Genomic DNA, 15450 nt, shown 5'->3' with positions numbered 1-15450 from the left:
TGACTTGGGGTCACAGCCTGGCGGGCCAGGTCACGTGCCAGGCGCCCTGGGGCTGGCTAGGCTAATTACCAGCGCAGAGACACGCACAGGGGGCGCCATCCCCCAACCGCCATTGGCTCCCGCATCGCCGCTCGTGCCGCCCCGTCTGCTCCGGCTCCCCGCCCAACCTGAGGGGGGCAGACACGCATAGAGACTACAGCTCCCAGCATGCAACGCTACGGCATTTGACTTCCGCCGCCAGGCTCGGAGCACGTGACCGGAAGGGCGCCGCCTCTTGGGAAAGGTCACTGGGGTAGGTAGGGGGCTGAGCCCGAGGCGTCCGACCCGGAACAGCAACCGACCCCCACGTCTCTGAGACGCCCCCGGCAGCAGGTGACGGTCGCGCGGGGAGCTGGCCCCGCCCTGCCGCTCGTGGCGCCGCCGCCAGCGTCTCGCGGGGACGGGGGTGGCGGTGGGAAGCCGCGGTCAGTGTCCGCCCTGGACCGGCCCTCGGCTGCGCGCCGGGCGTGGCCGCCGCGTCTCGGGGGCCCGCGGCCATGGGCAGCCACCGGGGCCTCGGGCGGCCACAGGCTCGCCACGCGTCGGGGCGGGGGCTGCGCTCCGCGTGCTCTGGCCGGCAGCCCCCCCCCCCCCTCCGTGCCGGCCCCCCGTCGGGGCGGGTGGGGGCCGCGTGCCTGAGACCGACCGGCCTTGTGCTTTTCAGGGGCGAGGATGGTCTCCGCCAAGCAGCTGGCGGACTTCGGGTACAAGGCCTTCTCCGGCTCCATGATGCTGCTGACCGTCTACGGGGGCTATCTCTGCAGCGCCAGAGCTTACCGGTACTTCCAGCGCCAGCGAGCCCTCAAGCAGCTCGACCAGAACCAGCTCGACCCAGGGACCGTGGAAGACTGAACGCTGCTCCCCGGCTGACCGGCCCGCAGGCGGAGAGACACTTAATGAGCAACGCGGAGGCTGTGTTGCGATGACTTCTGCTGCAGTAATCAGGTAGCAAGGGCAGCCCTTCCAGATCACAGATGAGGGCTAGCTTAGATCATCCGGGGTGTTCCTCCCCACACTAAGGTGTCTTGTTTCTCTGCACTAGCCAGAGGTTACAAAGTAACTCTGTGTAAGCATGTTTTGATCATGTGATAATTAAATATTTTACTTATTTATCCTCTTGTCAATATGTGACTAGAACCACCTGGGTGAAGGAGCAAGTCATTTAAATCAACACCAATACACAATTTTACTCAAAACCCTTCACAGTGGGGATGTCTGCCTTGACCTGTTCTTCTAAAATTCTCCTCTCCCCGGCCAGCAAACTGAATAGCTGCAGGTTGAGGGAGACTGAGGGCTTGTTTACACTTAAAACACTGTAGCTGCCCCCCTGTAATGCTTCAATGGAGACTTTACCTACACGGATTGGAGGGGTTTTCCAGGCAGCGTAGGTAATCCACCTACCTGAGAGGCAGTAGCTAGGTCAATAAGGCTATGTCTACACTACCGCGGTAAGTTGACCTATGCTATGCAAGCTACTTGAATAATGTAGCGGGAGTCAAACTGGAAGGGACCTCAAGAGGTCATCTAGTCCAAGCCCCTGCATTCAAGGCAGGACTAAGTATTATCTAGACCATCCCTGCCAGGTGTTTGTCCAACCTGCTCTTAAAAATCCCCAATGATGGAAATTCCACAACCTCCCTGGGCAATTTATTCCAGCGTTTAACCACTCTGACAGTTAGGAAGTTTTTCCTAATGTCCAACCTAACCCATCCTTGCTGCACTTTAAGTCCATTGCTTCTTGTCCTATCCTCAGAGGTTAAGAACAAAAATTTTTCTTCCTCCTCCTTGTAACAACCTTTTATGTACTTGAAAACTGTTATGTCCCCTCTGTCTTCTCTTTTCCAGACTAAACAAACACAATTTTTTTCAATCTTCCCTCATAGGTCATGTTTTCTAGACCTTTAATCAGTTTTGTTGCTCTTCTCTCCAATTTGTCCACATCTTTCCTGAAATGTGGCACCCAGACCTGGACACAATACTCCAGTTAAGGCCTAATCAGCGCGGAAGAATTACTTCTGGTGTCTTGCTTACAACATTCCTGCTAAATCATCATTCTGGGATGTATGCTTTTTTTGCAACAGCATTACACTGTTGACTCATTTAGTTTGATCCACTATGACCCCCAGATCCCTTTCCAAGGCAATCATTTCCCCTTTTGTATGTGTGCAACTGATTGTTCCTTCCTAAGTGGAGTACTTTGCATTTGTTTTTATTGAATTTCATCCTATTCAGACCATTTCTCCAGTTTGTCCAGATCATTTTGAATTTTGATCCTATTCTCCAAAGCACTTGCAACCCCTCCCTGCTTGGTATCATCTGCAAACTTTATAAGTGTACTCTCTATGCCATTATCCTAATCGTTGATGAAGATATTAAACAGAACCAGACCCAGAACCGATCCCTGGAGGTCCCCACTCATGCCCTTCCAGCATGACAGTGAACCACTGATAACTACTCTCAGGGAATGATTTTCCAACCAAAAACAACAAGGAGTCTGGTGGCACCTTAAAGACTAACAGATCTGTTAGTCTTTAAGGTGCCACCAGACTCCTTGTTGTTTTTGTAGATACAGACTAACACGGCTACCCCCTGATACTATTTTCCAACCAGTTATGCACCCACCTTATAGTAGCTCCATCTAGGTTGTATTTCCTAGTTTGTTTATGAGGTGGTCATGCAAGACAGTATCAAAAGCCTTACTAAAGTCAAGATATACCACATCTACCGCTTCTCCCCCATCCACAAAGCTTGTTACCCTGTCAAAGAAAGCTATCAGGTTGGTTTGACACTATTTGTTCTTGACAAATCCATGCTGACTTATTTATCACCTTATCTTCTAGGTGTTTGCAAATTGATTGCTTAATTATTTGCTCCATTATCTTTCTGGGTACAGAAGTTAAGCTGACTTCTCTGTAATTCCCGGGGTTGTCCTTATTTCCCTTTTTATAGATGGGCACTATATTTGCCCTTTTCCAGTCTTCTGGAATGTCTCCTGTCTTCCATGACTTTTCAAAGATAACAGGAGTAATTGTGGCACCTTAGAGACTGAGCATAAGCTTATGCAAATAAATTTGTTAGTCTCTAAGGTGCCACAAGTACTCTTGTTCTTTTTGCGGATACAGACTAACACAGCTGCTATTCTGAAACTTTTCAAAGATAATTTCTAATGGCTCAGATATCTCCTCAGTCTGCTCCTTGAGTATTCTAGGATGCATTTCATCAGGCCCTGGTAATTTGAAGACATCTAACTTGTTCTTTCCCTATTTTAGACTCTGATCCTACCTCATTTTCACTGGCATTCACTATGTTAGACATCCAGTCGCCACCAACCTTCTTGGTGAAAATTGAAACACAGAAGTAATTAAGCCTTCCACCATTTCTACATTTTCTGTTGTCTTTTCCCCCCTCGTTGAGTAACGGGTCTACTCTGTCCCTAGTCTTCCTCTTGCTTCTAATGTATCTGTAGAATGTTTTTTTGTTTCCTTTTAAGTCCCTAGCTAGTTTGATCTCATTTTGTGCCTTGGCTTTTCTAATTTTGTCCCTGTTATTTGTTTATATTTGTCCTTTGTAATTTGACCAAGTTTCCACTTTTTGTAGGACTCTTTATTTTTGAGTTTTAGATCACTGACGATCTCCTGGTTAAGCCAGGGTGGTCTCTTGCCCTACTTCCTCTCTTTCCTATGTAGTGGGATAGTTTTGCTCTTGTGCCCTTAATAATGTCTCTTTGAAAAACTGCCAACTGTCTTCAATTGTTTTTCCCCCTTAGACTTGCGTCTCATGGGATTTTACCTACCAACTCCCGGAGTTTGCTAAAGTCTCCTTTCTTGAAATCCATTGTCTTTAGTGTGCTGTTCTCCCTCCTACCATTCCTTAGAATCATGATCATTTTCACCCAAGTTGTCTTCCACTTTCAAATTCTCAACCAGTTCCTCACTATTTGTCAAAAATCAAATCTAGTACATCCTCCCCCCATTAGTTTTCTCCACCTTCTGAAATAAAAAATTGTCTCTAATACATTCTAAGAACTTGTTGGATAATCTGTGCCCTGCTGTGTTATTTTCCCAACAGATGTCTGGGTAGGTTGAGTTACCGTGGGGTCTACACAGCGAGGGGTCGACAGGAGAAACTCTCCTGTTGACTTACCTTACTCTTCTCATCTGGCATAAAGTTCAGGGGTCGACTGGAGAGGAATCTGCTGTAGATTTGGTGGGTCTTCACTAGACCCATTAAATCAACTGCCAGTGGATTGATGTCAGAGTGTGGATCCCACCTATAATGTAGATGTAGTCTAGGAGAATTCTCCCATTGACCTAACTCCTGGTGTAGACAGTTTAACTCCATTGCTCAGGGGCGTGGATTTTTCACACTGCTGAGTGATAGTTATACTGACCTAATTTCCTAGTGTAGACTCAAACTGAGGAAGTGGAGAGCAAATTTCTGGGACAGCTTTGGACTGAGTCCTGCTCCCAAGCGAATTAGATTTTGTAACCAATGGTTTGACATCCACAGTAAAGTCTTCCAGTCACCAAACCATCCAGAAATGCATGAATTTGATAGTCATGAGTCCTCCTCCCTATTGCCAGACACTCACTTCCACAAGCTTAATTTGTGGAGTTTCATTTCAATGTTAGACAGTTCTGAGATTAAAAGTGGCAAATTCTTACAAGAACTTTCCTTTATTTGGAAAAAAATTGTGGACAATGGAGTTTGCTGTAGATTCTGGTCTGAGCACCAAGACTTTGGGCTGTTTTATCTCAATGCTACTAAAATAACAGTGCTATAAAACAGGTGAAGCAGCAGCTGCCAGTTCCTCTTATTAACTTTAGAATTTCCTTAATTGAAGTATGTGTAAGTATTTCTCTAAAGATCGTATGAAGTGGAAGTAGATTTGGCAAAGGCTACTTGGAAAAGCATTTGGCCATACTAGGCATGGTAATGGAAATGCAGAGACCATCTTCCAGAAAGAAAACATCTTACTTTGGTTGAGTGGAACAACTAAGAAGATGGAGGCTTTACACAAGTATAAGGATACAGGGATTTAGGATAAAACTTGTATGAAGAGTCAAAGAAAATTAAACCTAGATTACTAACTGCTGTGAATGGATGAACTAAAACTAAGTCTACTCCAAGAAAATAAAGTGGTATTAGGTATCTGCTTTAAAAAACTCAAATTTGAACTCTACATTGATAAATGTAAGCTTGATCCCCAGTACACACAAGGTTCTCTTGCCATAGATATACTTGAGTAGAATGCATAGTGAAAGTTCAGCCCAAGAAGGAAGTTCAGTGAGGTACACTAACTTTGGGGCAATTTAGGGACACTGAATAGAAGTTATTGGAGCTAGGGCTAATGAAAATATTCATGAAGGTAATTTGTCGAGCTTTGCACACAGTGAATAATTTTCCAAATGTGTGTGTGAGAGAGAGAGAAGAGCATGACACTTGATTAAAGCTCATTTGACCTGTGGTCCAAGCATCCTAGCTGGCACTTAAGTGAAGCACAGAATCTTAAACAACAGTATTCTCTCTCATTTGATTCAGCTGTTCCTACCAGCACCATTCTGCCTAGGGTATTAGGGGGTTCACTGGTTTAGAAGCAACTCAACAAGAAGAGCAATACTACAACTTTCTGCAGTGTATAGGAGTTCTTATTTATATGCCAAACTTGCTCAATATGTCAAGGTGAGAAGTTTACAAAGCCTTCTTAGAGAAGTGCAGTAAAAATGCAAGTCAGACCAGTTTCTGAAGCTTTTTTTAATCAGATAAGAGTAAACAATTGTATAAAATAACTCAAGAAATTTCTGAAGTCCTGCACATGATTATGACACATTCAGGTGTCTTCCATTGCCCCTGAAGTACCATTGAGTAAAGAAAGAAGTGAAGCCTCTGCTGTCCTGATTTCAGAAGTCAGTGGGCTGGAAAGGCAGCTGCAGCAATGCTCACTTCTGTCTTAAAAAACACACAGGCAGGGCTGCAAACTCTGCCTGTGTGGAAAGTTAATATAACCCACCAGCATTGCTCCATCTTTGGCTAATGGCCTGTCTTATAAATCTAACCAACCACATCCCATAACTCCTGTAAAATTCACGAGTTGCAGGTATGCATGTGCTGTGATAGTTTTCTAAGTTAGGGTCAGGAGTGCAACATTTTTAAGACTTTGGATGGGCATTTCAGCACCACAATAGGCAGCAAATACCACTTGGTCCATCTTAACAGCACAGATTATAAACTATAATCTCTTTAGCACATAGCATCCAAATGGCAAGTTAAAACATGCTTTGTCCATCACAATCTGATTCAATGCATGGCTGTAACACAGTCACAGCAGGACTGATAATTTAAACATGATTTAAAAAAAACTTCTGTGCTACAGCCTGGGCAGCTTACAGCATGATGTATCTGAGTGATACTAGACCACACAATCTAAATGGATCCTGGAGTGCATCAAGAAAACAGACTGAACTTGCACTGGGTCAAGAAACATTTTTGGAATGGTACCATAACCAGTCCACAGTCAATGTCCATCCCATCAAGCTTGAGTTGATCTTCGTAAAAACCAGTTTGTCACACACAAAAATACTTCTGCAAATAATATTAGAGATGGGTCTAGGAGACTATTAAATACAAAATGGCTTATTTTCTTTAAAAAGTGAAATTTGCATCTTTGTTTTTGCACTAGTAATTGGCTCGGTCCCTTCTGTGGTGTGAAACTTTAGACTGGTCTGGATTGTGCCCATCTCCAATTTGATGGATGTTTTTTGAGGGAAGGGGTATCTTGATTAAAGATCACTTAGGAATGTGGAGTGCAACACATCTAGATATTTAGAGACAAGTCCGTGTTTGCTGGAGACCACCGCCGGCCTTACTCCTCTTCTGCCCATTGGGCACTAGCCACATGACCATTAATCCGATTGGCACCATTGCTTGAAGTGCTGAAGATTCCTTTTGTGCTATTTGAAGTCATGTCCTCCTCTTCAGAGCTGCTCTCTACATCACTGCGATCATCTTTTGATACCTGAAAGTTTAAAATCAAAGGTAGGGGTGGAGGAAAGATTACAAATTCACAGGAAACAGCCATTAGAGAGGTCTTGTCTATCTGATCAACCAGTGCAGAGTTGCCCCCTATATTATATTCTTTGAATTATTTAAAGTTGAACCTCACAAGCAGGACCTTCCAACCACATATAGGGAGCGAGGTACAGAATTCAGAATAGGGGACTGAGTCAGGAGATGTGTTATTTTCCAGCACTCTGATTTGCTGTACAGCCTTGGCCAAGCTAACTTTTGCACTTCCAATTCAGTATTATTGCTCTCCTCACATGGGTGTGTTGCTGAAGTTCTTTCAGATCCATGGAAGGAGCCCATAGCAATATATTGCTGTTTGATCCTTCTTCAAGTAGCTAAATTATAGCACAGATTATAAAGGGTGCCTTTCCAAATGGCAAATTAAAACAAATATTTCTAACACTAAATTATGAGTTACCAGCTTGTTCAGACACCTTTTGGTAATCAGCAGGAGGTGGGAAGAAGCATCGGTTTTAGTTGCTAAAGGGATGAGTTTGTGTTTGTTTTTAAGGTTTGCTCGAAAGTACTGATGTTTTATTTCAAAAAGGAACTGGCCCCATTTAGCACATCACCATTTGCGTAAGATGCCTCCCTCGTTAGAGCCTCTGTTTACAGAGAACTACACGGTGGATTAGTTATCTAGGACATCAGTTCCCACACTTTATTGATTCATGTACCACCTTTGTAAAAAGTTATTGTGAAGTGCATTGATGAAATGTCAAGCACATGTTCCACCAGTGGTATCTTTACCACATTTTGGGAACCCCTGTTTTCAGGAATGGGTGTACACATCAAACTCTTAATTTGTGAGCCAAGGTACATTTGAATGGTGGTCTGTAGAAGGGAAAGGTTAATTCATAGTCCTGCAAATGACACTAGGAATGCAGAAAGCATCTATAATCAGAGAGGCTCTATAATTTACATCTCTACAGATGGGCACTCTTAGGTCTTATGATCATAGGATCTATCTAGTTTGCATGTGAAGCTTAGAATCCTCCAAAATTTCTTTCCATGCTTTACAGGGTATTGGCCAGGGAGAGAGTCTGATGTACAATTTCAGAACAAAGTCTGAAGACTAGAGAAGTCAACCATGCACTTTCTTGGTAATCGCTCTTTAAAGTTTACCACAAGGGGGCAGTGTATTATCAGCATAATGCCAAATGATGCACGACAATGTGAAAGACAAGGTGTGTGATGAAATATCTTTTATTGGACCAACTTCTGTTGGTGAAAGAAACAAGCTTTCGAGCTCCACAGAGATGACCAGACCCGATGAGCAGCTCTGAGGAGCTCAAGCGCTTGTCTCTTTCACCAACAGTAGTTGGTCCAATAAGGGATTACCTCATCCACCTTGTCTTATACATCCTGGTACCAACACAGCTACAACACTGCAAACAACAATGCGAAAAGTTCACCACCTCAAATTTAATCACACGCAAGTATCCCAGTAACTGGCTAAATGCCACAGCTATAAAGCCATTGGTGCTGAAAGAGGTGAGCTGTCTCCTTATTTCCCCATTGCCTGTATAGCACTGCCTTACCCTTGCACAGCCCAAGGGAAGCTCCCTGTACCTGGGAGTCTGGAACTAACAGCCCCAGGTATACAGCGGGCAAAGCAGTTTCTCGGTGACTAACATGCCAGCAAAGTACAGGATCAGGCTCAGCCCTGCCTACTCTGAGTTGGGCAAACAGACTCAAAACAGACTCTGAGAGCAAGTTTCCTGACAAATGGAAAAATTTGGCAGAAAGCCAGTACCAGTTAATGATTTCCAGGCTGGGTTTCGACAGGCCAGCTGCATGTGCAAGCTTAATCTAGGAGGTGCAGAATCACCTTTTTATACACTGGCCAATGACAGTCACACAGCCAGTCTATGGCAGAGTTGGGAACAGGCTCTCAGTCCCTTGTTCTAGCCGCTAGACAAACCAGCACCTTAGCTTCCTGTGATCTGTAACCACACCTTGCCTGGGAGCAACTCACAGTGAGGCAGGCAGTTTAAAGGAAGCTGCAAAATGCAGCCCATCTGAAGCCAAACAGCTTTTCAGACTCACAGTTTTGTATTTGTGTCTTAAAGCTGAGAGAGAAAAAGAGACACACATATGGTCCACTCTACAAGCAAAAGCACAGATTACACTTACATGCAAGGGATGAAACTGTCCAGCTCCAATCTGGCACAGAGAAAAGGAGTGAGAAAAGAGTGGAGAGTACAGAGGCAGGCTCTAGTCCTTTCCTGGCTAGGTCACCTGGTCAGGAGAGAAAAGCAAGGAGAGGAGAGAGATATAGACCTCCAGGTGTGGGGACAGCTACACAGACAGATACCGTACTGGGAAACTAGCAGCAGCCATGGAAGACAGTAACAAATGATAATAGACCACACACACACACACCTTGCAACATGCTCCTTCCCCAACCCTCAGAAGGCCCTCCCGCAACACACATTGCCAGAGAACTCTGCTTCAAATATTCCTTTAGGCTAAACAAGTTCCCTACAAATAGACCAGCCCAATAGTCTATAGGCAGTGAAAATGCAGCCACAAGTGGGATTCAGGCTTAGTTCCCAAATAGCTAGGGTGGCGCAAACATCTGTGTTACTGTCTAGCTACCCCTTCTGGTGGAGGATCAAACAGCACTCCCTGGCTCTGAAGGAAGCTGCTTCCAGCCATGACACAAATGGGAAAAAATGGGGAGCAGAAGCCAAGATAATCAAAGTACTCCAGCCTTCAGCCACTGGCCTGAAAACCACTGATTCAATGGGGAAGAACTTGACAGCAAGCTACTCAGGGCCTATTACTAGTCAAATGCCTGTGGATTGGTCTCTTCCACCCCCCCCTGCTGCCTGGAAATCCTCAGCAACAGGGGAAAAGAAACTGTGCTAGAAGCCCATGGATTGTGTCTGGTACAAGCATCCCTCTTCACAGAGCATTTATCTAAAAGCCACAACTTGAAATTTTCCTTCTGTTCCCTGGATGACCATCAGAGCCAGAAGGAGGTAGTTCAGGCTGCCTCCCTGTCATGTCTTTCAAGGCATATGGAAGGACTTCGCAGCACTCTGTTCCAAAGCATCATGTCTTTGATGAAGCAGAGTCGCCCCTCCATAAGCAGACCTGGCAAGAATCCTGGGAACTCCAGTATAACCCAAAAAAGCAGCACTAGCATCAGAGTCCAGGCCAGTAACAGCTCATCTAGGCTTTGATGTGCTGGGGACAGGACGGCAGCTCCAAGAGCCAAGCTCCAAGGCCTTTTATTTTTATTCTACGAGTTGGCTGGGGTGGTAGACAGGCCAAGAAATGCTTATCTTTGAGTGAAGTGGCGCGACAGGCACAAGCTCCAAGTGGGAGAGCACAGTATGCTCCTAGGACAAACACTAACAACTACACTTACACGTACCTCCTCGCTGAGGCAACTGGGCCTGCAGCAGAGAGCAGCATCTTTCCCTCTTACAGGAAGAGCTGCCGTCCCCTTATCCATCAGGAATTCATTCTAACCAGAACGTTCTGCACACTGAAACTGGACACTATAAACAGAATCCCACTAGCCTACTGTCAGCAGGTCCCACTACGTTTCCAGTAGCCTACCATGCCAACCTCACCTGGATTACCTTGTTGCACTGTTGGGATATGCACAGACAGCCCTAGTCCTGGGTTATTACTGTAGTGAGCTCCAGATATTGAAAGAAGAACAGGAGTACTTGTGGCACCTTAGAGACTAACAAATTTATTTGAGCATAAGCTTTCGTGGGCTACAACCCACTTCTTCGGATGCCTAGAATGGAACATATATTGAGAAGATATATATACACATACAGAGAGCATGAAAAGGTGGGAGAATACTTACATGGGGAGATAGATTCAATGTTTGTAATGGCTCAGCCATTCCCAGTCTCTATTCAAGCCTAAGTTGATTGTATATAGTTTGCATATCAATTGAAGTTCAGCAGTTTCTCGATGGAGTCTGTTTTTGAAGCTTTTCTGTTACAAAATTGCCACCCTCAGGTCTGTTACTGAGTGACCAGACAGGTTAAAGTGTTCTCCTACATGTAAGTATTCTCACACTTCTTATCAAACTGTCTGTACTGGGCTATCTTGATTATCACTTCAGAAGTTTTTTCTCTTACTTAAATTGGCCTCTCAGAGTTGGTAAGACAACTCCCACCTTTTCATGCTTTCTGTATGCGTATATACATCTCCTCAATATATGTTCCATTCTATACATCTGAAGAAGTGGGCTGTAGCCCACGAAAGCTTATGCTCAAATATATTTGTTAGTCTCTAAGGTGCCACAAGTACTCCTGTTCTTTTCGCGGATACAGACTAACACGGCTGCTACTCTGAATCCAGATATTGAGCTCATGTCACCCTAAAATGTCGGTAAGGTTGGATTTTGTAACATGGACAATTTCCCCAAGATAGTTAGAGGCTCCTAGGCAGCTCCAGATTAAACCAGGGAGCACAACCTTCCCCACCTCTTACTCCAGAGCAACTGGTCTTCAAGCTGCACAAGAGGAAAGGCAAAAGCCTTGATCAAGTTACCAGAACAAGCAGAGCAATGCACAAACTAAACTGAACTGCATGATGTCATTCAAGCATTTGAGCAGGCCAGACAGCACTATTCACTTGTATGGCCAGACCATCAAGGAGTGTGTGCCTCCCTGTGTATACACTTGGGCCACGTGGGTGCTAGAGCCTGCCAAGCCTAACTGACCAGGACATCCCTAGAGGAAGTGAGTCACTCACAGAAGCAGCAAACCTGCTACCCCTTACCTTGGAGCCAGCACTGGCCTCACTGAACAATGCAGAAGGCTCCCTCTGATTTTCAAACAGATGCCCTGATCCCCTCAGCACTTATGTGAGAGAGGAGCCAGCCCAGCCACAGGCGCCCTTACCTTTCCTCGCATCAGGGCCTTGTAGGCAATGCGAATGATGAGACAGGACCAGATGATGTGCAGAACCTGCAGGGTTACCAACAGTCCATTGAACAACCACCATGAAGGATAAGGACCAATCAGCTCCCAGCTCTCAAACAAGGTAGTATTCAAGATCCTGAAAGAAAATCAAGGCGCTTGTTAGATTGGCTGCTTTGCTGCTTGACTAGAATTCCCAGTTTCCAACTCTGAACTGAGCTGACTGGGCAGATAAATAATAGGTTTCTGTCCTATTTAAGCTTCTATTGCTTTCCTCTTTTCATAGTGTGATGCCCCTGATATACTGTCCCTTGCACAGTGGAGAGAGGCTGGAAACTGGACTTGGGTTAAAGTCACTTGAATTAAGCAGCAATAGGAGAAGATGTGGAGACTCAGAATTTAGGTTAAATATAAAAATCCGCTCCCCATCCTCTTCTCCAGGGTACGATCAGCATTCACAATGGCATCAGAGGAATAGAAGGCAATTGCTTGGATCACCAATGCTGTTTGGGATGTATGCATGGCTTTGAGTGGAGAGATGAGCCTTATTCACATGCATGGATGATCTTGACCACATGTAAAGGTCAGGAAGGAATTTTGCCACCAGGGGGCTTTGAAGAATTTTTGACAGTGAAGCTGCTGTTCCCTTGCTCCTAGCCTTTTCCTCTGTCCCTTCTCTCAAGTCAAAGGAATTGAAAACCAACTAGTGGGTCAAAGCCAGGTGCCTCCTTGAAGATGGCTATGGCATTGTTCTCTTCACTGGGATTTATTGGCAGTACTTAAGGAATTTAATAGAGCAGTTTGATGACTGTTTATAAAGTAGTCACTAGGGGAGATTGCAGAGAGATTTTTTTAAAGATCACTTTGCTTTCAGCATTTATTGAAAAAGTGAGAAATTAACTTTTCAGGGAGGGAATCAAGAGCCTTAGTTGCAGTTAAAAAATAATGGTTACCTAGGAAACAGCTTGTGGTGGAATCAGTATGCAGTTTCATGTCATTACATCACTGATCAGGGAAGGGAACCTGTACTGAGTGGAATAGCATAGCACCTTCAGATGCAACCGGAGACTCACAAGTTCTCCCTATGGAGCTGAGGAATTACATTACAGCCAGTGGAAACCACATTAAAGATTTATAAGACACATTGAGTGTCAGGGTGGTGCCAGAGAGCACATTGCATCATGTCAGAAAATGGGGTGAAGAGCACAGAGAGGATAGTCTCATTTGTCAGTGTAAAGCAGTAACTCCCGCCCCTCTGAAGGGAGCATAATTTGTGGCAGGCAGAGGTGACCGACATTTCCCCTATCTAGACCCCTTTATATTTGTTTGGAGCTATACAAAAATAAATAGGGATGCTTATCCAAGGGCCCTTGGTGCCTCTGCAACAGGGACAAAATTAAAACTAAATAGGAGCTTATCCTACCCCAGAAATACATCCTAAGAGAGGGGAAGTAGGCCTCTGCTGTTTACAAAATAAGGATGTAGGACAATGACAAACCCAGGTGTAGCAGACCTTACAAGACACCTTCCCAAGGAAAACAAGACATGGACAAATACAATCATCAGCAAAAAAAATCCCACCAAGTCTGACTTTGTCCACGTGTGTGTGTACAGGAGGGGAATCTCATTACGGAATGATTGATTACAAACATCTTAGCTAAGATTTCTAAATCCAAAAATACCCCAATACCTATTTCAAGCTCTACGCAGCTAGAACATGGAGTCAGGGCAGACAGTCTTCTGAGACCAGCTAGGTACTTTGGATGACCATAAAGCAGAGGGTCACAAACTGAACCTTGCCTCAGGGAGGATGTGCCTCACTGGCATCTCAACTTTTACAAGATCTTAAAATCACAAGACACAAACCACCTTTGGTTCTATGGGTTTGTCTACACAGGGACACTCAGGAAAGTTTGGACAAATTTACTAATGGTATGAAGTTAATGCACACTAAATTGCTGGGTGAATGCTCTCAGTCAGAAGTAAAGTGGCTTTTACTGAAGCTTAACCCTCCAAATCCACAAAGGTTTTAGGGGTGCTTTAACTTCAGACCTTTATTTTAGTCATCTTAGTTTCCTGTGTAGACAAGCCTGATTTGTAGAATATCTGGCAGTTACTGGCTGGGAGAGTAGGCTGCAATTGATCAGCATTGTTCTCACCCTGCAGTTGGGGGTGGCATTCAGCTGCACTTTTGGACTCTCTGCTCACCCTAGGGGTGCCCCTACAAGGGGATGACAAAACATGAAGAAACCTCAAAGCCTCAAAACCTCAAAGCGCTGCTCCTGAGCAACATTTGGGAGGGATGCAGCTTCATGCCGCCCTGAGGGGCTGGCTGTAATGAGTGAGAAGATCCCTAATACAAAGGCTGCCTTTAGAGGAGGGAAGGAACAAATACTTGACCCTATTCAGAAAGATCCAGGTACTTACCAGAAAGGGTAAATACCCAGTCGAGTGACTATGAACACAACACCAAAGAGCATGAAGGTGGCATCACACAGGCGCTGGTACTTGGCATAATTGGCCAGCTTTGCAGCCTGAGAAAAAACACGAAGTGTTAAAAAAGCATTCACCCGACACAATCATTTGATCACATGGAAAACAGTTCTGGAGCACTCAAGCCACTAAGTCACCAAGGAGTTTGGAACATTTAAGGACTATTATCAACTTGGGAGATGTCATGGGGGAAAAGCCAACAGAGTGGAGTCAGCAGTGCGTGTTTATGCGCCATCCAGCCTGGATTGTGTGGGGACGTGAGGGGTGAAAGGGGAGAGGCTAGGTTTTATCCTCTTGCCTCAAGAGTGTGCTCCTTTGTCATTAGGGATGCAAAGCTCAGACAGGAAGCAGCAGGCAAACTTACCTCTAAGAGGAAGTCTGAGGCATCATGTAGACATAGCACCAGAGTTCCCACCCGCACCATGTTATTCATATAGGAAAATGTAATGAGTCCAATTGTAGCCAAGTGATGGACAAACATGATCAGGAAATCCTGAAAGGGGAAGATGAAATGTGAGGGATCTTTGGCAGCCAAATGATCACAGAGGCTTAGAACAGGGGCACCAGGACTGACCAAAAAATGGCCGTATGGTAATTTTAGGTCAGACTCTCAAGCTCCTTGTTTGCAAAAAGCAGAGCAGATTTCAGCCACAATCATCTTTACTTGGGAGGTGCAGACCACAGAGACTACAGGTCCCAGCATGCTGCATCGTGATTAACAGTTTTGCTTCAATCAAGAGGAAACATTGCATGCTGGGGTTTACAGTAGTCTCCTTGGGCTGCAGCTCTGTAGCAAAGATAAGTACATCTGCAGGCCGCACTGTAAAACTCCAGAGGCCAACATCCGGCCTGCACTTTGACTCTCCCTGCTTTGGGATGACTGCATTGCTAGCATATGTCTACACGGCAAGCAGCAGTGAGTATCAGAGCCTGGGTCTACAGACTTGAGATGTGG

General features: G+C 45.1%; 2 protein-coding genes across 5 annotated transcripts in view; one reads left to right on the top strand and one right to left on the bottom strand.

The window, feature by feature from the left end:
- Positions 1-75: 75 nt before the first annotated feature.
- Positions 76-1151, top strand: LOC113408015 (cytochrome c oxidase assembly protein COX14). 3 transcript variants are annotated; one of them, XM_026659609.2, is made up of 2 exons: positions 76-292; positions 705-1151. In XM_026659609.2, the coding sequence occupies exon 2, from the start codon at positions 712-714 to the stop codon at positions 889-891; it is 180 nt and encodes a 59-aa protein (XP_026515394.1). In that variant the 5' UTR covers positions 76-292; positions 705-711; the 3' UTR covers positions 892-1151. The 3 variants fall into 3 exon arrangements, with proteins under 3 accessions (XP_026515394.1, XP_026515392.1, XP_026515393.1); XM_026659607.1 differs by having other exon boundaries at positions 286-372; positions 704-1151; XM_026659608.2 differs by lacking the exon at positions 76-292 and adding an exon at positions 380-464 and having other exon boundaries at positions 704-1151.
- A 3257-nt stretch (positions 1152-4408) lies between these two features.
- The window catches only part of CERS5 (ceramide synthase 5), a 38561-nt gene continuing 27519 nt past the window's right edge, over positions 4409-15450 (bottom strand). The window contains exons 7-11 of one of the 2 annotated variants that reach the window (XM_026659584.2): positions 14860-14988; positions 14430-14536; positions 11973-12141; positions 9514-9525; positions 8457-9319 (exon numbers count right to left, since the gene is read on the bottom strand). In XM_026659584.2, the coding sequence (XP_026515369.1) occupies positions 9212-9319; positions 9514-9525; positions 11973-12141; positions 14430-14536; positions 14860-14988 (525 nt within the window). In that variant the 3' untranslated portion in view covers positions 8457-9211. Of the gene's footprint in view, positions 7055-8456; positions 9320-9513; positions 9526-11972; positions 12142-14429; positions 14537-14859; positions 14989-15450 lie in introns of those variants that run through there. The other variant, XM_026659583.2, reaches the window with a different exon arrangement.

Source organism: Terrapene carolina, unplaced genomic scaffold (assembly GCF_002925995.2).
Source record: "Terrapene carolina triunguis isolate 2854851 unplaced genomic scaffold, T_m_triunguis-2.0 Scaffold641, whole genome shotgun sequence".
Taxonomy (NCBI): Eukaryota; Metazoa; Chordata; order Testudines; family Emydidae; genus Terrapene; species Terrapene triunguis.
Note: the sequence above shows the minus strand (reverse complement) of the source record. Positions and strands in the feature narration are given on the sequence as shown.

Bases quoted from the DNA above. Each gene is read 5' to 3' on its own strand.
- LOC113408015 (XM_026659609.2), top strand. From the start codon at position 712: ATGGTCTCCGCCAAGCAGCTGGCGGACTTCGGGTACAAGGCCTTCTCC.